This window comes from Musa acuminata, chromosome BXJ1-5 (genome assembly GCF_036884655.1).
Source record: "Musa acuminata AAA Group cultivar baxijiao chromosome BXJ1-5, Cavendish_Baxijiao_AAA, whole genome shotgun sequence".
Classification (NCBI taxonomy): Eukaryota; Viridiplantae; Streptophyta; class Magnoliopsida; order Zingiberales; family Musaceae; genus Musa; species Musa acuminata.
The window spans coordinates 46782913-46807013 of record NC_088331.1 but is presented as its reverse complement, the minus strand read 5'-3'; the positions used below and the strand labels follow the sequence as shown (position 1 = coordinate 46807013).

At 42.1% G+C, this 24101-nt stretch overlaps 3 protein-coding genes across 3 annotated transcripts; all 3 read left to right on the top strand.

The window, feature by feature from the left end:
* The first annotated feature begins 926 nt into the window (after nt 1–926).
* On the top strand, nt 927–8173 carry LOC135674711 (E3 ubiquitin-protein ligase IPI1-like). The gene is made up of 6 exons (XM_065184808.1): nt 927–1244; nt 2639–2808; nt 4177–4232; nt 6165–6193; nt 6283–6658; nt 7370–8173. The coding sequence occupies exons 1-6, from the start codon at nt 1103–1105 to the stop codon at nt 7836–7838; spliced, it is 1242 nt and encodes a 413-aa protein (XP_065040880.1). The 5' UTR covers nt 927–1102; the 3' UTR covers nt 7839–8173.
* Nucleotides 8174–8772: 599 nt separating this feature from the next.
* LOC135674710 (large ribosomal subunit protein eL22y-like) lies at nt 8773–12749 on the top strand. Its single transcript, XM_065184807.1, has 2 exons — nt 8773–9067; nt 12353–12749. The coding sequence occupies exons 1-2, from the start codon at nt 8829–8831 to the stop codon at nt 12495–12497; spliced, it is 384 nt and encodes a 127-aa protein (XP_065040879.1). The 5' UTR covers nt 8773–8828; the 3' UTR covers nt 12498–12749.
* A 414-nt stretch (nt 12750–13163) lies between these two features.
* LOC135674709 (pollen-specific leucine-rich repeat extensin-like protein 3) lies at nt 13164–16586 on the top strand. The gene has a single exon (XM_065184806.1). It carries the CDS (start codon nt 13235–13237, stop codon nt 16358–16360), a length of 3126 nt encoding a protein of 1041 aa, XP_065040878.1. The 5' UTR covers nt 13164–13234; the 3' UTR covers nt 16361–16586.
* The last annotated feature ends 7515 nt before the right edge of the window (nt 16587–24101 follow it).

Genomic DNA, 24101 nt, shown 5'->3' with positions numbered 1-24101 from the left:
TGTAGTTTAATCTCATTGACCTGAGTCGTTTAATTGGTTAAGGCGATTTATATATATGCATTTTTGTGATTACATATAGTATATATATATATATATATATATATATATATATATATATATATATATATATATATATATATATATATACCACTTCCATTTGTGATAATATTATTCAATATGAGTCAAAAATAAAATCAGAAAAATATATAAACTATTTCTAAAATAATTATTTCTATAATGATGAAATTATATAGTGTTAATGCTAATTAAACTTAACAATCAAGTGAGAAAGAGGTGTACATTAGATTTGATGTTTGTTACACTTACTTCCAAGAGATAAATAGATGTCAATGTCATTCACTTCCACGGAAATCCCCATGCAATTTCGCCAATATATAATGACAAAGGCTACGTGTTCATTCAGCTGCCCCGGTCGAGTCAAAATCGGAGGTCGGCCGACCCACCGAACCGAACCGACCCGATTAAATTAACACTCTCTACACCTTCCGTCCTGCGCTGGTGAGGATCCTCTCCAGCGATGCTTCTACGAAACCGTCGAATCTGCCATCTCCACCATCCATCAGCATATGAACCGCGGGGCCCGCCACCTAGTTTGATCAAGAGTGGTCCAATGCCCACAAGGATTGGACAGGATCTCACCCTTTGTCTCCCGTACGTGCTCGTCCCGAGTCGGACTCCGGGTCACCGTCGCTGCTCCTCCACGACCCCACGTAACCACTGATCTCTTCTCCTTATTAGCATAAAGATTTCTAGGAGAACATAAGGATCACCGTTCAAAAAGCGATATACGATCACGTGCAGAAAATTTAAAGGCTGTGATTTTTTAGGCATATAAAGTATTACGCGAACGCTTGACGTGCGGGTTTAGCTATATTCCCTTCCGCTGTCCCATCGCCGGACCGCGCGATACCGCAGCCTTGGGGGAGTGAGAGGAGAGGAGGGAGGAGGGGTGAATTGGGCGATGTCTTCTCGGATGAAATATTTGGGTTTGGGTTGGAGAGGATTGCGGTTGGTTCGGTGATCTGCTGCCCTTTTTCTCATCGGGCGATCGGAGGATCCGTGAGGATTAGGGCGTTTGGGGATGGGCCTCGTGGGAGCGGGAAAGGACACCGAAGATGGGGATGAGGTCGTGCACGTTTACTGCTCAATCTGCCTTAACGCCGTGAAGTGCGGTGGGGATCGGTCCACCGCCAAGCTGCAATGCGGGCACGAATTCCACCTTGGTCAGCTCCACTGATCGATTCCCCTCCTTGATCTTCCTTCCTGTTATTTTCCTTTTTCTTCTGAGATTTGATTTGGTTTTGTGTTTTCCCGTCGGGTTTTTTCGTGTGGATTTGATGGAAAGATTTCTTCTTTTTAGTTCGTTCGAATTGTGTGCGCAAACCGAGGATCTTTTATTCTTGTTCGCTTGCGTGATCGTCGGAAGATAACTGATTAAATGGATATATTTCCGTGTCGGGATTTCGGATTAATTTTCCTCCTTTTTTAGAATTATAAGATTTTGGAGGACTTGCACAATATTAATGTCCCAGGAAATATCGTGTCACTCTTGGAATCGAGTTCACATAGATCTTTAACTCAGATTATTAAAGGGAATATAAATAGGAGACTGAAAGGGGTTTTAGATTCTTTGGACATATAGCAATATTGGTGATTTGAATAAATCATAATTGGCCGCTGCTTTCTGTATTCCTAACATATTTTTATTTCGGCAATAATATTCAAAGTTTTTGTTTGAGATCAATCCTGATTTGGTCTCTTCCCTTACTCGACCTATAGAAGCTCCAGTAGAAGGTGTATTTCTAGCATTCTCATTGCATTGCGCCTGTCAGGTGGTGTCTTTTCTTCTATTATGATCTACCAAAAAAGAAGAGAGAACTCAAGCCTTTTGCATATTGGATCCTCTTCAAACTTCAACAAAAGTTATCCATTGTTCAACTTTGAACTCCTGCAGCTTGTATTGTTTGTTGATGTGTGCATGCTTTGTCAGTTAGTAGCCCAAGTCTTGTAGTTATGATGGTAAGACCTGCTTCAAAGTCTCCTCAAAGCTTTTTCCTTCCCTCTTACATCCGATTCCACGTTACGTTCATGGTTGGGATCAACTAGAGGATTTAGCACTGAGAATTGGATCATGGGACTTCTATTTCCTAAAATGACTAGAATTGATTAAGACAACTATAAATCAGCTTGAGATAGTTGGTATTTGCTGGACTCAGTGCAACCAATAGGAAATAGGCCAGACTAATGGGATCAGCCACTATTGTTTCTGCAAGAACTGGATTCTACTGATATGGATCTGGATATGTGAACTTTCTCTTTTCAACCCTTGTGTTGCATGTCTATGTTTTCTTCGTTCTTTCTAAGATTCATCAATTATTTTCCTGTTTCCATGCTCACCTTATTTGATAGTAAATATATCATTGTTATAGGCCTTTATCATATCTGAAACTTATTTCTCAGGTTAGCTATTTTATCTTACAAGTGATATATACTTTGGTAGTATCCTTTTGCCAACTCTCTGCAATTAACACCCATATACAGCAAAATGATATATATAACATTTTCAATGGATCTGCTAGTCAAAACTTATTATTGGATGGATTTTTTTTTTCTTCAGATTGCATTGGTTCAGCATTTAATGCTAAAGGGGTGATGCAATGCCCTAATTGTCGAAAAGTTGAAGAAGGCAATTGGTTCTATGCAAATGGCTATCATTCGACACCAGAACTCACCATGGATGAGTGGATACAAGATGAGGACCTGTACAATCTGAACTATGCAGAATCTGTATGTTGATAACTGATTCTATGATTTTTTTCCATATTTTAATGCATGATTTCAAATGGGATAGCTTATTGTAAATACCAGTATTCTTTGTCTCTTTTGTCATGTTTCTTTTGCCATTAGTTAACTATGCAAATTAATCGAAGATAAAAAAATTTCTAAAATACAATTCAGCTTTCATGGCTTCGGTGCTACATAGTGCTCATATATTTGAAGTTGCAGGAAAAATTGAAAATCATGTCGCATGTAAAACCCACTAGGAAAAGGCAGCTAGAAATGTTCAATTATTACTCCTAATAGCTAAATAAGCTTTTGTAAGCCCCATTATATCCATACTGTGACTCTTAGGAACCAATTGGAATTGGAATAAGATTTTTCAAAAAAAAAAATGGAAGAAATTTTTATTAAATTGAATGATGTACATGGCGCTCATACATGAACTGGAAACTGACACCTATTACTTGTGCAACAATGTACTAACTGATTTGGATGGATGGTTCAACAAAGACAATTGGACTTGGAATAAGATCCTACAGATTTCCTAAGCATAAAAAAGGTGTCCAGTTCACTAAAAAATAGAAAATTTAGATTTATTTTCACTTAAAATGCATGGGAGGCGTATTTATCTCTTTTCTAACTCAACAAGCAACATGTTGAGAAGGCCTAATATACTCCTATTCCAGCTAAGAATGCCCGAAAAGTTTCTCTATTGAGCTGGATGACTGCATATCTTCCTAGTCCAAGTAGTGCCTCCAAGTTCTAGGTAAGCCTTCTCCAACTTAGATCAGGGATTACAAAGCTGGATTTCCCTAGCAGTGTATGGGCTAAACTGAAGTTGAACTGGATGGAATGTGATAAGTGGGAATATGCTGAACCATTGTGCATTGGATTGGAAATATGTCGTAGTAATCTAACTGAAGTTGGTTTTGGCCCCATCTGGGACCTCTTGTTTAGAAGGGCTGTTTTACAATTGATTAGGCCTTGGTTGTGATTCATGATGATGGGAGATGGATTAGTGTTTGGCCTATGTTGGAACAATATTCTATGTTGCTCGTCAGATGCTCTGATGAAAACATTTGTGACTGATGTCATTTTGTTTGGCTGAAGAAATTTTGATCAGATTATGCTACTGTCTACAGAACTTGTGTAGTGGTTTTTCTCTGTCTTAATTTTCTGCATCATGTCTCTTGCCTGGTTTATCCGATTACTTAATGGTTGTGGTGCTAAGGACCTTGTTACATTTTCTGCTTCAGTTTGCATAAATTTTTTTCTTAGGTAGTCTCTTCATTTTGAGAGGATTTTTATTCACAGATCGATGAGAAAATTTTATGATATTTCTAATCTTGTCTTATTTTCTCTGTGTTTGTGCAGCCATTTGGAGGTCATTGGTTTCCAATTGGTAGCTTGGCAAGGATTCCATCGTTTGAGTATGCTTGATATCATATATGCTATATATGTTTTAAAATTAGTTTTGCAATGATAGTTACCCAACTTTGTGTCATTACCCTCTGTAGAGCTAAATGGCGGAAAGTTTCCATTTAGCTGATATTTGGAAGGTAGATTTGTTTATTCAATATTGCTACAACAATAGTAACAACCCTTTAGGTTTGAGCCATAATTATTTTTTGAATTATTTGAAACATCAAATAATTTGTTAGCATCGTTTATTTGTTCTGCCTTTCAAGATGCATGTCTTCCCTTCAGCATATATGAAATTCAAATCAACAATAGCAGACCTTATAATCCAGTGATGTCTGTAAATGTTTGCTTCAGTAGACTACCAGACTACTTTGCACTTCTGGATTTTTGTTTGCTATTTGCCAACTTTTGCTCTTGAAGTGATTATGCATCTATTAGAAAAATTGCTCGTGGTTATTCTAAAGATGCATCAAGCATCTTATTTATCTATTTTTGTTGGAATATGAAACCAACCAAGTTTGCACCTGACTTGCAGTCAGTTCATCTATAATGTTGCACTGAGAATCAACATCTCAGATAACTTTTTTTTTATAATTTATGCATTTTCCAATGAAGAACTGCTTTTCTTTTCTTCTCTTATGATGTGACATCAGTTCTGAACCATAAACCTGAACACTGTTGTGATTGTGTCAGATATCAGTAACTGCATTCCCAGTGTTTCTATGCAAAATTGCTGGTGGTTTCAGGTCGTCAGCAATCAAGGACTGTTCTCTATTACTCTGCTTTTCATTGTTTGCATTGATCAATGTATCAGTTGCCACATCTTATGCTGGCATTGGTCCTGTCAACTGGATGTATCATAAGTCATGTACCACACCTGTATGCATACGTTCTACCGCAGGGCATGAATGTGACAGGCTAATAGACATAGGTGCTACCATATGAAAATGCTAGCATGTGGATTCTTGTAATGGTTATTGGTTAGTGTGCTAGAAAAAGTTTTTGCTTCAATCCCAAGTATGAAAGTGCCAAAAAATTTAGCTACCAGTTTAGTTATATGTTTATAGTGCTTTCAACTTTGTATTAAATAAACACAACTACAAGATTAAATCAAGTTGGCACCACCTACAAGTTCTTGTCAAAATTTACCCTGGAGCCTGTTGACTGTCTGTCTCTAGATCCCAAAAATAAATTTTCATTTCCATCAATATTTAGGAAAGCATCCTACTCAGCGAATCACCTATTTCCTTTTCGATCTTAATACTAAGTGCAGGCTGAAAATGCATAATCAAGGGATTGTCTTTCATGCCTTATAATCTGCTACACAATTTTACCTGATTGGTGGAACCATAAAAGTTAAATGATAGGATGAACATTCACTGCAAGCTGCAAGAGACTGGTTAGTGAGTTTTTGTTCTTAAATGATTGATACATTGTGATCTTTAGGATAATTGATCAGGATTTGATACTGCATTACTAGCATAAGTTGTTTATCCGAAACTGAATTTGACTGACAACTTAAGGCCTGATCTAATAGGTGTTACCTCAGCATTCTTTTAAAGTTCCTTGTTAGTTGGCTTTATGCATAGCAGGCACAGGTCATCTCTCTTTACAGTTGTATAGTTGTTTTCTATTTGACATTATCTGAATGCTTGATCGAGAATTTTATCAAAACCAGAGCCCTCCATTCCTTCGTCAGAAAGAAAGCCTCTTGCTGCACTAATTACACGTAACTTCACAATGGTACTGTCTATGAGTACCTTTTATTTATGTTTGTCAAACTTCGTTGCAACATTTAAGTCAAAAGCTTTGTCCAGGACTTGCATATAAAACCTAGTTTCTGAAGTTTTTGGTTACAGCTATTTGCTTATACTAAATAAGAACATTGCCTGATCATGATACTGTCCATAGATTACTAATTTTTTTCTTTGTCCTATTAGGGAAGGTGAATCTTCTCCGGCTGTTTCTTGTAAGTCACTGATATTCCAAGATGCTTTATTAGCTGATTTGTTGGTATTGTTATTTGGAGTAACCAAGTGAAATATTGTGGTTTTGCAGTCTGGGATCTTTCAGGATATCATGCTAATTTTTCGGAGAATCAGGCTACTGTCTCAGTAGCTCATCCATGCCCTTTCATGGCCTACATGCCACCGCTCCAACCTTCATCTTCCTCAAATAACCATTCCTTTGATTCCAATAGCAGTGATCCTGGATATCACCATCAGTGGAGTCACTTCCCAAGGCCAAGAGATTTTCAAACCCTATATATGATGGCACCAAGTAACATTCACTATCATGGCTGGGAACACTGTCATGCATCTTACTCTCCAAATGCCCACATAAATAGTGCCGAATCATTACACTTTGCAAGGCTAGCCACTAATGGTTTGCCTGCCACTGATTCTGTTTTCCATCCCTTTGTTCTCAGTCATGGGTAAGTGATGGATGTCTAGATTTCTTAGGATTTATCCATTTTTAGTTCTGCTTCTTTCTAAAAGTTTTACGACCATATGCATCCAGTAAAGTATGGCAGCAATTATCTCTCATCTATCTTTCCACATGCATTTAGGAATCATTTCCAACAGGCATTGTGGATATATCCTGGAACTAGCTCCTGAGATTTGTCTAGCCCAAGGTTTGTAATTCCACCCCTTGTGGTACGGATGGTATTTACCTGACCAACAGCCCGCATAAACCGGGAAAATCAGATGGTACACCTGGTACAGGGTTTGTACCATCTGATACAGTACTGCCAGGTGCATCTGGTACAAGGTTGATACCACCCGGTATTTTCACCTCTTTTTTTTTTCAAGAGTTTTCGAAACTTGGTACGTACTCAATACATTGGTATGGACTGATACGGGATCATTTGAAGCCCTGAGTGATACACTATAGGTACACGAAATTGCAAAATCTTGGACTAGCCTGTATAAGATTTTCCACATTTTGTTTCTCCTGCTGATTTAAACCATTTAAAAAGAATTCTATCAATGTATTTGCGTTGTTGCTTACTCTTGCCTTCAGTAGTGGTACCGATGTCATAGCTTTTAGTTATCAATTAATTTTACTTGCTCTGAAAGTCGTGTGATCACTTGAAATATCCCATCTGATAATTCTGACCGGTTCTTCCTATAATTTCTTTTAGAATTGTTTCCAGAGCTGGGGCTACTGGCTCATCCGCACCCTCATTGGTTCCACCATATCTTAGAACCCATGGCAATGGTCATGAACACTATCAACTCCAACATTCTCAAATCATGCATGGAACAGGCATGCCACTTTCTGGAAGTTTGTGGAGTTTCAATCCAGCGGAACAATGTGGCCCTTTCCTGGTCTCTCCAGCAGTGCAGACCAATGTAGATGCAGAGAACATCACAAGTACTCGCCTCTATGCATGGGAACGCCAGTGTTTTGCACCCCATCCATTTTTTCCAATCGACAGGGAACCCAGTTGTTGGGGCCCTTTTTTGCAGGCTAATGGTAGCGGTGTATCAGATTCCAGTCCCCCTCAGATGGTCTACTTCCCTCTCAACAGTTCTGAGAGGCTGCCGGCACAGGCAGGACACAACCGACCGATGCCTCCACCTCCACCTCGCATGCTGCCCTTGTTGTGATGCAAGCTGGTGATGTTTTGAGAACATCCCTGTAAGATGCATGACTCTGAGCTGCTCCATTGATGACTGAGGTGATCTCGTATGAACTCTTCTGTTGTCACTATTTTCCGATGTCTGCTGATGAGCCAAACAATCTGCTGATGTATTCTAGCTGTGTCAGAAAGGCCAGCTCTGTAAGCTTAAAACTGTTTCATCATGTCAGCCAATGGAAGCATGCTTCCATCCACGGGAGATCCACGCAATACATGCATCTCATGGTTGCAACGTGTACATTGGTATGTATGTATATATGGGCACATACATGCTTTCTATATAAGTGTGGAATTGTGATTGCATGTGGCTTATGTTCTCTCATAATATTTTTAATATCATAACCTAATAATAACAGTATAATTTCATCATATGCATTTATGTTTAATTTCACCGGTTCGAATCATTTAAATATGCCCAAAAGGATATAGGAAATGGACAGAACAATTTTCACAATCCACAATGAAGAGAAATAGAGCTTCCAAATTGAACAAATCTTTTTTGTCTATTGAAGCTTATTAATTTTCTCAAGTGAAGCTTATTAAAAATAATTTCCTATTAATTTTGTGAGTTAAAAATCTCTGATTGATCTTTATGCAGTAGCTTGATTTAAATATTAAGAATATAATACATAAATCATGTATCATCTACCAATTGAAGTTTTAAGAAATTGAAGTGAGAGGATATAAACTAGAATCAGTTCCTCGGATCTTGATCGGACCCGAATCCGGAACCCGCTAAGCTTACCACGTAATGTGCTTCGCGGAGTACCACAGATCCGAAGGCACCAACCGATCCACCCCACCCTCCTCGGACGCACGCGAGACAGCGCAGCACTCGGTCCACATACACCGCGGGACATTTTAACGGGCAAGGACTTGCTTATGAACCCGGAGTCGGCGCTCTTCAACCCGCGTCTCGGGGAAAACCCTTACCCTCGGTGCGGCGGCGGAGACCAAGATGAGTCGCGGGGTCGGTGGAGCGGCGGCGAAGGCGGGGAAGAAGAAGGGTTCGACCTTCGTGATCGACTGCGCGAAGCCGGTGGAGGACAAGATCATGGACATCGCTTCACTGGAGAAGTTCCTCCAGGAGCGGATCAAGGTCGCCGGCGGAAAGGCCGGAGCACTCGGCGACGCCGTCACCGTCACCCGAGACAAGAGCAAGATCACCGTCACCTCTGAGGGCCCCTTCTCCAAGCGGTAACCCTCCCCTGCCACCACCTCTTGATGTAGATGGATATATTGGTGTGTTTGATGTTTGACGCAATCATTTCTTGATCATTGCTATTGTTTCTTTCTTGGCACTGCTCAGTTCTGAGATGACTCCTTGCCTCTAATGTTAGGTCAATATACACTCAATTGCACTGTTGAATTGTCTCGTTTATTTACCTTTATTTTTTTTCCGTTTCTTCTGTGATGGGAGATGCAGAAAATTGAAATGAATATTGTTAGTTATTATTACTTTTGTCGCACTTTGGATCATAATTTTATTAGAGTGTGGTGTATACACATGTGGATATGAAGTACAGGTTTTAACATATTTGGAATATTGTGTCAGTAGTAATCTCATGCTGTTGGATTCCTAAGTTTGTTGAGCACTTGTAGTCATTCGTTCATCTTCGAATAGAAGGATTCAGCAAATTATTGAACTTTGATATGTTACTTGAATCAGTAGTTTTTGGTAGATCATGTCGTTCCTATTCAAGTAATATAATTCTAAGCGCGTATGTGCCGTTTTCTTCAGTACATGTCACTGCAATAGTCACAGTCAGTACATGTCACTGTAATATTCACAGTTTGAATCAGCTAAAACAGGGTTTGTAGCTGCATCAAGACTTTGTCTTCATGAATATGTTTACGTCTTGGTTAAATCTTTCTTTTTCTTTCTTGTTATAAACTGCATTCTATGTAAGTTATGAAGTTTTGGTGTCATGTTTGTGAAATCATTATTTCTATTGTTGCTATAGGTGGTCATTTTATTGGTATTAGGTGATCAATAACATGGCCTACATTAGTTTTGTTTTTGAGCTTTGAGTTGCTCAAAATAGTTTCATAAGAATTGATAGAAAGAAATCTTGAGGATTCTTCTTACATATTTGGCAATGAATTGAAAAACTAGGGAGAGAAACAAGGTGAAAATTTTGGGTTCAATCATATTGTTTTAGTGCCTAAAATTTTTTGCTTTCGTTGGCTCACCTTTTTTTAGAAAGAATGATAATTAAGTGTTAGCTAACTTGTGTCATAAAATTTACTATGGTATTTATCATCTAATTTTCATATTTTGTTTTTTATATTTTTTTTCTTTTGATGATATGCTTTCTTATCACTTACGAGAGTGGTCATAAAAGTTTTTCTATCTAATTAATAAGAAATTTGTTATGATGATTCAAGCTAATGGGATAATCAGCATATCAACTTTGGCTTAAATTATTGGTCAAAATGCTTCAGCTCAATTTGATAATGGTATACTTATCTAATCCTTTTAAGTCAATCTTCGTCTTGCCCATTTTCGATGTGGGACTAATCAGGATGTTACAGACTCTTCCACTGAAGGGCTTGGTGCCCTCGTTAAGACCCAGTATATCTCAAATCAAATCCTAGCATAGTATTCGTGAGGCATAGTCTAGTGGTGGCTTCATGCCATGATGTGACCTCTGATCCCATCCACGGTAGTCTCGTCTTACTCGAGCCCCCTCACCATGCCCTAATACTAAGTTGACTCTGATACTAAATATCAATTGTCATGTCCCAAGTACACTCCAAACACAAATACCAAGGACTGACAACATTACATGATATTATCACATGCCATATGGTCGAAACTTATTATAAAAATAATGATTTTAACATTGATCCAACTTATCACATAAGATGTTCGATATTCTTTAATTATAGTTTGGAAAGCTAACAAGAAGGAAACAAGTCTGAAGTCGGCTACTCAATAATACTTGTACTAAAAGGGCATGGTTTGCTCCTCCTGTTGTTGCTCGTTATTGTCTTGGGCCTCTGAAAAAATCTTGCAATAATAATATTCAGCAACAATGCTAAGTAGGATAACTTCGAATAGGCAAAAGGTGTGTAAAAGCAGGTGATACAATAAAATGATAAATGAGCTTCACAAATGATGATTAAATTGTGGAAGAATGTAATGAACAATCCACACAAGGATCATATTTTTAAATACAACATCATGCACGTGTCGGCAAATGGGATGCCTGAATATCTCGGGGTGACTCAACTCTCCCAACAATTTAGAGAGAAGAATCATATCGCACTCCCAATAGCCGATGGAGTGGTGCCTCACCCGTCATAGTGATGACATATCTCTCTTGTCCCATGCAGGAGATCGAATAGTCGTTATGTCTGACGGTCCATTAATCTCTTAGCTACCGAAAGAACCTAGAGAATCGCCATACTAGTATTGTTCTACTGCTCTCAAGAGAAAATAAAGTATCCTTTCACTTAGTATCATGCATCAATCAGCGTGATCATGTCACATCAAATCATGCGTCGATATGCATATGCATTATGCAAATAACGTACATACAAGATGAGAGGTGTCATCATCAAAGTCAATCAGAGTCAAAGGGGTTGATTGAATATGACAATGGTTGCAATTTGCAAAGTATAGGTTTTATTATTATGCATTATAAATTTTAATTTATCTACTTTGCCTCATAGTTTATATACTCAAGGTTAGTGGATCTAAATCATTAGTTTTGGGTTATTATGGAATTCAAAGTAACCCACTAATCATATTTTTATCATTTAACATTCCCTAGGACATTTTATCAGTATTATTGAGCATCCGACATCAGACTTGTTTGCTTCTTGTTAGTTTTTCAGACTGTAATTAAAAAATACTGAACATCTTATGTGATAAGTTGGATCATTATTAAATCATTAGTGTTACGATAAATTTCAGTCGTATGCATGTGATGATATCAGGTGATGTTGTCAGCCCTTGGTGTTTGTGTTTAGAGTGTGCTCGGGGCATGACAATTTCTCTATCAATGAGATGGTAAGATTGGGAAGCTATTAGTTTGGTCCCTCCATGGGACCGCTATATTGTATGTTAATTCACTGTACCTTTTAGTTTGTCTCATGACATTGAATCTTTTGCCTACATAATTGAACATTGTCTTTCTTGGTGAAACGAAGAACAGGAGCATCCTTCTGGGGCACCTGCTTTGATGTGTGATTCTATGGAACCCTAGGAAACAATATATATTTTGTTGCCATCATTTGCAACTAGTTTGCTACTGTGATTTTGTTACACCAATATTTACTGGTCCAGTCAAGAACTGGTATTAGTCCTCGTGTTGCTAGTTTTGGTCATCGATACCAGATTGCATGAGTTGACATATCATCCAGCATACTGGTATTCTGCCTGTCCCATTATGAGATCGATATTTTAAACATTAGATGAAATGTATGTGTTCTGGTGGAAACTAACGTACATAATGCATATGTTTTTATGTTTAGGTACTTGAAATACTTAACAAAGAAATACTTGAAGAAGCACAACGTGCGGGATTGGCTGCGCGTGATTTCATCCAACAAAGATCGCAGCGTTTATGAGCTCAGGTACTTCAACATTGCCGAGAACGAGGCGGAGGAGGAAGACTAACTCGTTCTGTTTCCATCGGCTGTTCTTTCTTCAACGTTTTCTCTTCATTGGGACTGTTCTCGATTTAAAAGATATGTATTACTTGTTTCCAAATACTCTTTTTAATTAACATGTTTAGATTAGTTATTGAAACCATGCCGTACCACCAAAAATGGTATGGTGTAAGTACCGAGCATAGATTTATACATGAATTATCTTTGTTTTGAATGGTTCAATTAAAATAATAAAAAAAATTAAACAGCGTTACCAACAGTAGCTCTCAATATAGTGGCATTGTCTTGTGATGTTGTAGCTATTTTTTGTTTTTTTTTCCTTAATTCTTCACGATAAATACTGTTTTAGTAGATTGTCGAAATAGATCTGATATCCGAAAAGATACACCCTGCGTCATGCAACTCGACATAAAATTATCAATTTGTAGAGACCATACATATAAATGATTTGATTTGGCTTAAATTCAACCGGATATAACGGCATATTCAAAGGGCAGAATATTTCGATGGTGGCACAGAAACGTCAACCCTTCAAATCTTGGTCAAAATTTTGGGGGTGGACCGTTGGATCTCGTGTTCGGCTGTCCGTTCGTTTCGCGCCAAATCGAGACGCCTACGGCGAAGCAGGCCAACCAACGATTCCTAAAGGGTTAGCTATAAGAACCCCCTTCCCCCATCCCATTCCCCTTCGTCGCAGCCTTGGGCTCTCCAGGGCGGTTCACCCACCTTTTCCCTCCGCCCAACATGGAGGCCTCCGGCTGGCCTCTCTCTCTCGTCCTTCTCCTCCTCCTCTTCTCTTCCTCTGCCTACGCTCTCTCGAACGCCGAAGCGGCCTGGATCGCCCGCCGCCAGCTTCTGGCCCTGTCAAGGGGCGGCGACCTCCCCGATGACTTCGAATTTGATATCAAGATCGACCTCGACTTCGCCAACGCCCGCCTCCGCCGTGCCTACATCGCCCTCCAAGCCTGGCGCCACGCCATGTACTCCGACCCCTTCAACTTCACCGGCAACTGGGTCGGCCGCGACGTGTGCAGCTACAACGGCGTCTTCTGCTCCCCGGCTCTCGATAATCCCAACATCGCTGTCGTGGCCGGCGTCGACCTCAATGGCGCCGACATCGCGGGCCACCTCCCCATCGAGCTCGGCCTCCTTACCGACGCCGCGCTCATCCACATCAATTCCAACCGGTTCTGCGGAATCATTCCCAAGAGCTTCTCCCGTTTGCAGCTCCTCCACGAGCTTGATGTCAGCAACAACCGCTTCGTCGGGCCATTTCCGATGGTCCTCGTTGGCCTACCGTCTCTGAGGTACCTCGACCTTCGGTTCAATGACTTCGAGGGTCCCCTCCCGCCGGAGATTTTCGACAAGGCGCTCGACGCCATCTTCTTGAACGACAACCGCTTCAGCTCGCCTATCCCCGACAACTTTGGCAACTCCACTGCGTCCATTGTTGTTCTTGCCAACAACAACCTCGGGGGTTGCATTCCGTCGAGCGCCGGAAAGATGGGAGCCACCCTCAACGAGCTTGTGCTGCTAAACAACGGGCTCGTCGGCTGCTTGCCGGTGGAGATCGGACTTCTGGGCAACGTGACGGTGTTCGATGCGAGCTCGAACTCGTTGACTGGCACGCTGCCGACGAGCTTTGCGGCGTTGAGCAAGGTGGAGGAGTTGGACTTGTCGCACAATGTCCTCACCGGAATCGTCCCTGAGAAGCTCTGCCGCTTGCCCAGCCTCGCCAACTTCACGTTCTCTTACAACTACTTCAAGGGCGAAGCCGGCGAGTGCGTGTCATCATCGAGCTCTGATATCGTCTTTGAAGACACAGGCAATTGCCTTGAGAAGAGGCCCGGGCAGAAGTCGACGAAGACATGTTTTCCGGTGATGACTCGCCCTGTGGACTGCAGTAAAGATAAATGTGGGTCTTCTCCGAGCTCTTCGTCTCCATCTCCAGCCACACCATCATCTCCGAAATCTTCACCAAAGCCGGTGACGCCGACATCTCCAAAACCATCACCGAAGCCGGTGACGCCGACATCTCCAAAACCATCACCGAAGTCGGTGACGCCGACGTCTCCGAAATCATCACCAAAGCCGGTGACGCCGACGTCTCCGAAACCATCACCAAAGCCGGTGACGCCGACGTCTCCAAAACCATCACCAAAGCCAGTGACGCCGACATCTCCAAAACCATCACCGAAGCCGGTGACGCCGACATCTCCAAAACCATCACCGAAGCCGGTGACGCCGACGTCTCCGAAACCATCACCAAAGCCGGTGACGCCGACGTCTCCGAAACCATCGCCAAAGCCGGTGACGTCGACGTCTCCGAAACCATCGCCAAAACCAGAACCGGTGACAGCACCATCACCGAAACCATCTCTGAAACCAGTGGTGACCTCGCCACCACATCAGGTGGTATTCCCATCGCCGCCACCTCCAGCCCAACAGGAGCCCGCTCCCAAAACTCCACCACCTCAGCCTTCAGAGTCGCCAAGGACACCAGTAAACTCACCACCACCACCTCCCTATTCAGACTCACCGGTGACACGGACACACTCACCGCCACCACCTCCGCATTCAGAGTCACCGGTAACACGAGTGCATTCGCCTCCGCCACCAGAACTAGTGACCGTGCCTCCCCAGTCAGTCCAATCTCCACCTATAGTTAACTCACCACCCCCACCAACGGCTCACCCTCCACCTCCGTCAGTAGTGTCACCACCAAAACCAGTATACTCTCCACCTCCACCAGTAGCCTACTCTCCGCCTCCTCCAATTAACTCACCACCACCTACATCGCCTCTAACATCTCCTACGCCTCCTGTATACTCACCACCACCACCACCATTACCATCATCATCCCCACCACCAATAAACTCTTCACCATCAGTTGTGCCCTCACCACCAGCAGTGCACTCTCCTCCACCATCAGTTTACCCACCAACATCAACACCCGTAGCATCATCTCCACCACCACCAATAAACTCTTCACCATCAGTTGTGCCCTCACCACCAGCAGTGCACTCTCCTCCACCATCAGTTTACCCACCAACATCAACACCCGTAGCATCATCTCCACCACCACCACCAGTTCTCTCTCCTCCACCGCCTGTATCCTCGTCACCACCACCACCAGTGCACTCGCCTCCACCGGCTGCATACTCACCACCACCACCGGCACACTCTCCTCCACCACCTATTTACTCACCTCCGCCAACATCAACAGAATCATCTCCATCACCAAGTCCCTCTTCTCCACCGCTTACGCAGTCACCACCACCAACATCCATAGTATCATCTCCATCACCGGTGCACTCACCTTCACCACCACCATCATCCGTAGCATCATCTTCACCACCACTTGTATCCTCACCACCGCCTCTAAGCCAATCGCCACCACCACCAGTTCCCTCTCCTCCACCGCCTGTATCCTCGTCACCACCACCACCGGTGAACTCTCCTCCACCGGCTGCATACTCACCACCACCACCGGCACACTCTCCTCCACCACCTATTTACTCACCTCCGCCAACATCAACAGAATCATCTCCATCACCAGTTCCCTCTTCTCCACCGCTTACGCAGTCACCACCACCAACATCCGTAGTATCATCTCCATCACCGGTGCACTCTCCTTCACCACCACCATCATCCGTAGCATCATCTTCACCACCACTTGTATCCTCACCACCGCCTCTAAGCCAATCACCACCACCACTACCACCACCAGTGTACTCTCCTCCACCACTGGTGTCGTCACCGCAGCCATCGCCTCTCGTCTCCTCCCCATCACCTGAGTTGGCCGTCCTCCCACCCGTCGGTGGGTTGAGCTATGCGTCACCACCTCCACCCATCTACAAAGGCTACTAAGCTGGAGCGCTCCCATCTCTACATTCCATGCACTCCATAGAGGAAGATGCCATCTCTCTTGCTCTCTCTCTCTCATGCTAAAGACTAAAGAGGGCATGCAAAAAGAGTGGGACTGAAATCAAACCGACCGCCGCAGCACATAATCTGCATCTTCTCACCATGTCGAGGATTTCTAAATTTTCATCTTTTTTGTCTCTTGATGATCAAATACGAGAGCGTTTTTTTTGTCCTTTCTCTATTCAAATTCTTGTGGATGGTTTTCTACTGTGCCATACGGACAAGGCTTGAGCATGCTGATGAAGTTTCTACTTACGGCTTGGCGATATGAGTACTAACGTTTTGCACCATAGACCATACCTACATTAATAATATATTCACTTGTTAGGGGAAAATATTATTGAACGTTCAATTTAACCCGTTGTGGTTCCGCGACACATGAACGATGAGATGCAGCCAAGGTGGCGTTGGAAGTCTTGTGGAAATCAATGTAGGTGTGCTCGGTGTTCCGACGATAACCTACATGAAGATCAAGATCGGGAGTGATTTTTTCGAACTGATCCCTCCAACACTAAGTTAGGCTCAAGGTGAGATAAAGTAAGGTAGAAGTTGTAAAAAGTTGATTAACCTTAATTCTTACGATGAAGATAGACGTTTAAATCAAATAACAAAAGGAATAAAATATTTCAGGAAGTATTCCTATAGGGGATAACCTATGACAACCCCCCTCTTGAACTCTTATTTATATAGACGACAAAAAAATGGGGAGGTGGTTCATAATTGTGTATTGTTTACTCATGTCCATGTCAAGGAGATAGGTCTTGTCTCCCTTTTGCTAACTTGGTTAACATAGGTCACAATATTTCTTCTATTGTTTTGAGGTATTTAATGCATGATTGACTTACATGCCTCAAGCTCTCTCGAGAGATTAAATTGGGCTTGAACGACCAATGCATCTTGAGCTCTCTAAGAAGGTCAAGTGGGGTTTGGCCAATCTACACACCTTAGGTTCACCTTGGACTCTTCGAGGAGGTCGAGTTGGGATTGGCCTACCTATGCACCTCGGGACCACATTGAGTTCTCCGAGGAGGTCATGTTAGACTTGAACACACCTTAGGCTCATCTTGGGCCACCACGTGTCACAACCCAGTCTGATGAGCCTGGCCAATAACTCCATTTTGGTCCTTCAACCACGGACCAAAATGTTTAAGCGAGAATTAACGTAATATACTCATCAGACCCATATAAGCCTAAGCAAGAGTTAACATAATACACTCATCAGGCCCATATAAGCCAATCATACTCATTGCCCACTTCCGATGTGGGACTAATGGGATGTTACACCACGGGCCCTATAAGGAGATTGGGTCGAACGAGGGCAACCTATGTAGCTTACGCTCGCCTTGGGCTCTTTAAGGAGGTCGGGTAAGGCTTGGTTGACCCACATATCTCGAGCCCACTTTAGGCTCTCCGAGGAGATTAGGTTGGACTTAGCCGACCTATGCATCTTAGGCTCACATCGGGCTCTCAGAGGAGGTCAGGTTGGACTTGGTCGACCTATGCACATTAGGCTCACTTCAGACTCTCCGAGGAGGTTGAGTTGGACTTGGTTAACCTACACAACTTATGATCACTTCAGGTTCTCCAAGAAGGTCTAATAGGGCTTGGCTGATCTACACATCTTGAGCACTCTGAGAAGGTCGGGTCAAGCTTGGCCGACATATACAACTTGACACCACCTTGGGCTCTCCGAGGAGGTCAAGTCGGACTCAATTGACCTTGTTGAATCTTGAATTTTGATGATGAAACTAATTAATAGTGTTTGTGATCTAATATATGTTTTGAGTGATGTAGGAAGCTTCGATCAGGGAGAGATAATTAAAGCAGGAAGAATCATGTTGGGCCAAAGTGGAACATGTTAGAAGATTGGACGTCGAGCCGAAGGATCGGTCAACATATCGACAAAAGGCCTCAGGCTATAAGATCGGGCATCGGGCCAAGAAAAGCGAATATTACGTTAAGAAAATCAGAGTTGCGGAGGTTAACTATCCGATTGAGCAATAGGCCACAAGAGAGGACGATGCGCCGAAGAATCAGATGAGGCGTCGATGAACCAATGATATGTTGGATAACATTTAATTTAGCTTTGTAATAATTATCTAGATCGAAGTAGGTTTTAGGTATAATTGAGTTAGAATTAAGCTAACTCAATTAGGTGCCAATTGAGCCCAAGTTTGGGATGTGTTGGGCCAAATAAAAGGCCCAAAGAGTGACTCAATAGGTAGAATCGTCGATGACACAGTCTCTAAAACTATGTCAAGCAGTGGCACCACTAGTCTGGGCGGTGGTATCGCCTAGACATAGTCTCCCAGGTAATGGTACCACCTAGTGTCAGTGCTGCAGGTGATGGTACCGCCCAGCATAGGCAGTGGTACCGCTAGTACCCTAAAAATCGGGGATGTGACACTTTTAGGCTCTAAGTTTGAATCCACTTGAGACCTATAAAGACCTCTCTCATCCCTGCTCAGATTACACAAGCACAAAGAACTTAAAAGTGGAAAAATTCTGTTGTAATCTTGAGAGTTCTCCACCTCTAGTCTAAAGTATGATTTCTGTTTAGAGAGAAGTGAGTGGGGGTGTAAAGGTTCTCTCCTGAACCTGTCAAAAGGAGAATCAAATTGTAAAAGGGTACTTGATTTTAAAAAAGATCAGTAGTGAAAGCCGATGGCCTTGACGAACGAAGAATCAGGAGTGAATGTAGGTCACAATGATCGAACCATAATAAATCAGTTTACATTTCTATTTATGTAATTTACCTTTACTGCAAACTGCCTTACTTGCTTACTGCATTCATTACACTTACAAACGGGCTTTTAAGATAAACACATTTCCAAAATTGATTTTATCGAAATAAAAGTTTTTCAAAATCAATGTTTTTATCCGCTGCACTAATTCACCCCTCCACTTAGTGCTGACTCGATCCTAATAGACATATGCACCTTAAACTCACATTGGCTTATTCGAGGAGGTTGCGTCAAACTTGGCTAAGGCCGATCAGACTTTATTGACATATGCACCTTAGACTCACATAAGGCTCTTCGAGGAGGTTGGGCTTAGCCAATCTATGCATCTCAGGTTCTCTAAGGAGGTCGAGTTAGACTTAGCCAACTTACACACCTTAGGCTCACCTTGGGCTCTCCAAAAAGATCAATTTAGGCTTGGCGGATCTGTGCACCTCATGCTCTTTATGAAGGTTGGATTAGACTTGGCCAATATATACACCTTAGGCTCACCTTGTGTTCTCCAAGGGGATCAGGTTAGACTTAGTTGACCTATGCATCTCAGGCTCACCTCAAGTTCTCTGAGGAGATTGGGACGAATTAGGCCAACTTATACACTTTAGGTTTACATCGAGATATCCAAGGAGGCTAGGTATGTTAGGCTCACATTGGGCTCTTTAAGAAGGTTAAGTTGGACATGGCCAACCTATACACCTTAGGCTTCTCATTAGGTTCTCCAAGAATGTTAGGTTGGACTTGACTGACCTATGCATCTTAGGTTTGCTTCGAGCTTTCCAAGAAGGTCAAGTTGGGCTTAGCCAACTTATGCACTTTGCATTCTCTAAGAAAGTTGGATTAAACTTGGCTAACTTATGCATTTTAGACTCATCTTAGGCTCTCCAACAAGGTCAATTTGGGTCGGAGTAAGCTAACGTATGCACCTTATGCTCACCTTGGGCTATCTAAGAAGTCACATCGGGTTGATCGACCTATGCACCTTAGGCTCACATCGAGCTCTTCGAGAAGGTCAGGTTGGACTTAGCTAACTTATGCATGTTATGCTCACCTCAAGCTCTTCAAGATGGTTAGGTTGTGCTTAGCCAACCTATGCACCTTGGGTTTTTTAAGGAGGTCAAGTTGGACTTGGCCAACTTATGCACCTTAGGTTTACCTTAGGCTCTCCAAGAAGGTCAATTCGGGCTTGGCTGATTGATGCACCTCGGGCTCTCCAGAGAGGCCGAGTCAGACTTGGCCGATCTATGCACCTTGGGCTCTCCGAGGAGATCGAGTCAGACTTTGTTAACTTACACACCTTTAGCTTATAACGGGCTCTCTGAGGAGGTTAGGTTGGACTTTGTTGACCTACGTGTCTTAGGTTCACATTAAACTTTCCAAGGAGGCTAGGTTGAGATTAGTTAATCTACGCACCTTGGGCTCACCTTCGGCTCTAAAAGGAGGTTGGGTCAGACTAGGGCAACCAATGCACTTTAGGCTTACCTTACACTCTTTGAGGATGTCTAGTCGAGCTTGTCCAACCTCCATCCGTCAAGCCCACCTGGGGCTCTCCAAGTAAGTTGGGTCGGACTTGGCTAACCTACGCACCTTAAGCTCTCACAATGGGCTCTCAAGGAGGTCGGGTTGGACCTAGTCAACCTATGTACCTTAGGCTTACATCAAGCTTCCCAAAGAGGTTAAGTCGAGCTTGGTCGACCTATGCACCTCGAAATCTCCGAGGAGGTCGGGTTGGAATAGGGTGACCTGGACTCTCCGAGGAGATCAGGTCGGGCTTTTGCATACCTATGCACCTTATGCCTACATTGGGCTCTCCGAGGAGGTTGGGTCAGACTTGGTTGATCTATGCACCTTAGGCTCATGTCAAGCTGCTCGAGGAGGTTAGGTTGGATTTATATGACCTACGTACATTAGACTCACATTAGGCTCTCTGAGGAGGTCGAGTTAGACTTAATCGATCTAGACACTTTAGGCTCACCTTATGCTCTTTAAGAAAGTTAGGTCAAGCTTGGTCGAACTATGCACCTCGGGCCCACTTGGAGCTCTTTGAGGTGGTTGGGTTGGACTTAGCATACCTATATACATCGAGCTCACCTTAGGCTGTCTAAGGAGGTTGAGAAAGACTTTGTTGACTAATGCACTTTAGGCTCACAATAGGCACTTTAGAAGGTTGGGTTAGATTTGGTTGACCTATGCACCTTAGGCTCACATCGGACTCTCTGAGGAGATTAAGTTAGATTTAGTTGACCTATGCAACTTAGGCTTACATTATGCTCTCCAAGGAGGTCAAGTTGAGTTTGGTTGACCTATACACCTTATGCTCGAGTGGTATTCATATGTTCTAAGTCCCAAATCTTTCTTGTTCTTTGGAAGGTTATTCTTGTGTTCTTCACGTGCATTGCACATCAATTCATAGGTCATCAAAAACCCAATTAGTTCTTCAATCAAAAGATGGTTTAAATCTTTTAATTCTTATATTGCCGTTACTTTCGAATCCTAATTTTTATAAATTGAGCGTAAAATCTTGTTAACGAGCTCAAAATTCGAAAAGCTTTTACCAAGAGCTTTTAAATCATTGACGACATCTGTAAAATAGGTATACATGTCAACAACGGTTTCGCTTGGTTTCATATGAAAAAGTTTAAAATCATGCATTAAAAAGTTGATTTTCAAATTTTTAACTTTGCTAGTGCCTTCGTGTGTGATTTCAAGAGTATACCAAATGTCGAAAGTCGTTTCACAAGTAGAAATCCGATTAAACTCGTTTTTGTCTAAGGTGCAAAACAAAGCATTCATAGCTTTCATATTTAAAGAAAAAGTCTTTTTCTCCAAATCATTCCAATCTTTCATTAGAAGAGAAGACCTTTTAAAAACGGATTCAACAATGTTCCATAAGTTCAAATCCAAAGAAAGCAAGAAAACTCTCATTCGAGTTTTCCAATATGTGTAGTCCGTCCCATTGAAAAAGGAAGGACAAATGAGAGAGTGACCCTCTTGAAAGCCGAAATGAGTCATTTCTCTTTGGATGTTAAACCAAATGAGAAAACGAGACTTTGATACCAATTGTTAGGATCAAGAGCCGATACTAAGGGGGGGGGGGGGGTGAATTAGTGTAGTGGTAAAAATGTCGGTTTAAGAAATTTCATTTTATATGATAAAATCGATTTCGGAAATGCTTAACTTTGAAAGTAATAAGAAGAAGGGTTGCAGCGAAAGTAAAGTGCACAAAGGTAATATAAATCGGATTTTAGAGTGGTTCGGTCGTCGTGACCTACATCCACTTCGTCGATTCCTCTTCCGTCGAGGCCACCGGCATCCACTATCGGTCTTCCTTCAATAGGCGAAGACCAACCACCTTTTACAACTCAATTCTCCTTTTATCAGGTTTAGGAGATAACCCTTACACCCCCACTCACTCCTCTTTAGAACTATTCTAACACTTAGAACTTTGAGAGGAGCTCACACAAGATTGCAACAACGTTTCTATATTTTTTTACTCTCAATACTTATGTGTTTTAACCAAGGATGAGAGTGGTATTTATAGGCTTCAAGTTGATTCAAACTTTGAGCCTAAAAACATCTCATCCTGGGTTTCTCGGGCATGGGCGGTACCACTGCTTGGGATGCTGTGTTGGGTGGTACCACCACCTGGCACACCCTGCCAGGGGCGGTACAATCGCCCAGACTAGTGGTACCACCGCCTGACACAGTCTCGAAGACTGTGGCACGACGGTGCCACTTCTTGGGGCATTGTTTGGGCTTCTTATTGGGCCCAACACAATCCTTACATGGGCCAAGCTGGCTCCTAATTGGATTAGCTCAAATCCAAACCTAATTATGTGCTAACTATGATTCCTAAGACATTTGCTAAGCTAAATAAGTCTCTATGTCTTGGTTTCTTCCGGTGAGCTTTCGGCGATCTTCCGGCGAACTTCCGACAATCTCTCGGCAATGTTCCAACGGACTCTCGACAAACTCTTGAACTTCACGACGATCTTCTTGGCAAGTTTCGATGAGCTTCTCTGGCAAGCTCTGAGACTTCTCGGTTGGTTCCGTCAGAACTTTCGACGAACGTTCGGACTTCCGACGAACTCTCGAACTCCCAACGAAATCGCGCCCTTGACTCCGGGACTTCATTTTGCTTTATGCTTTGCTATCGTAGTTAATCCTGCATATGTAAAATATACCTCAATCTAGACAATTAATACTAAGCATTAATCATATTGTCCAGCATTTCATTGGTCCTTCGACGCTTCGTCTGATTCTTCAGCGCATTGTCCTCTCTTGCGGCCTATTGCCCAATCGACCAGTTGACTCCGCAACTCCGATATCCTTACCGTAATATCCGCTCTTCTTGGCCTAATGCTCAAATCCATAGCCCGAAGCCTTCTGTCGATACGTCGACCGATCCATTGGCTCGACGTCTAATCTTCTGACATGTTTTTCTCCAACCCAATATGATTTTTCCTACTTTAATTATCTCATCCTAATCGAAGCATCATGCGTCACTCAAAACGCAGATTAAAACATAAACACTTATCAATTAGTTTCATCATCAAAATTCGAGATTCAACAATATCGATAGTCAGAGTTAATATAGTATTATTATATTTATTAGCTTATTTTAAAATTCATAATTATGTATAAAATATTTTTAAAATTTTTAAAATTTAATTAGGTAAAATCAGTTTTAAATAATTTTTTTACTTTATTTATTTTGATTTTAAAACTTTTTAATATTTTACTAATTAAAAGATCAAGGAGGAGAATATTAGATTATTGAAAAAAAGACGTATCGAATGTACGAGGCTTCCATCGTTTCGAGGTCTAAGGAGGATTAATGTACATAGCTTTATTTTTAAATATTTAAAGAAGTTATTTTTGTGACTCGATCCTTAGTCTCTTGAGTCGTAAAGGAGTAACCATACCATGGTACTAAGGCTGCTCACAAA

What these genes read in the sequence shown, in the direction of transcription:
- LOC135674711 (XM_065184808.1), top strand. Translation starts at nt 1,103, where the DNA reads ATGGGCCTCGTGGGAGCGGGAAAGGACACCGAAGATGGGGATGAGGTC. An exon ending in CGGGCACGAATTCCACCTTG is followed by an intron (nt 1,245 to 2,638) that starts GTCAGCTCCACT and finishes TTTTTTCTTCAG; the next exon opens with ATTGCATTGGTTCAGCATTT. An exon ending in ATCTGAACTATGCAGAATCT is followed by an intron (nt 2,809 to 4,176) that starts GTATGTTGATAA and finishes GTGTTTGTGCAG; the next exon opens with CCATTTGGAGGTCATTGGTT.
- LOC135674709 (XM_065184806.1), top strand. Translation starts at nt 13,235, where the DNA reads ATGGAGGCCTCCGGCTGGCCTCTCTCTCTCGTCCTTCTCCTCCTCCTC.
- LOC135674710 (XM_065184807.1), top strand. Translation starts at nt 8,829, where the DNA reads ATGAGTCGCGGGGTCGGTGGAGCGGCGGCGAAGGCGGGGAAGAAGAAG. An exon ending in GAGGGCCCCTTCTCCAAGCG is followed by an intron (nt 9,068 to 12,352) that starts GTAACCCTCCCC and finishes TTTTATGTTTAG; the next exon opens with GTACTTGAAATACTTAACAA.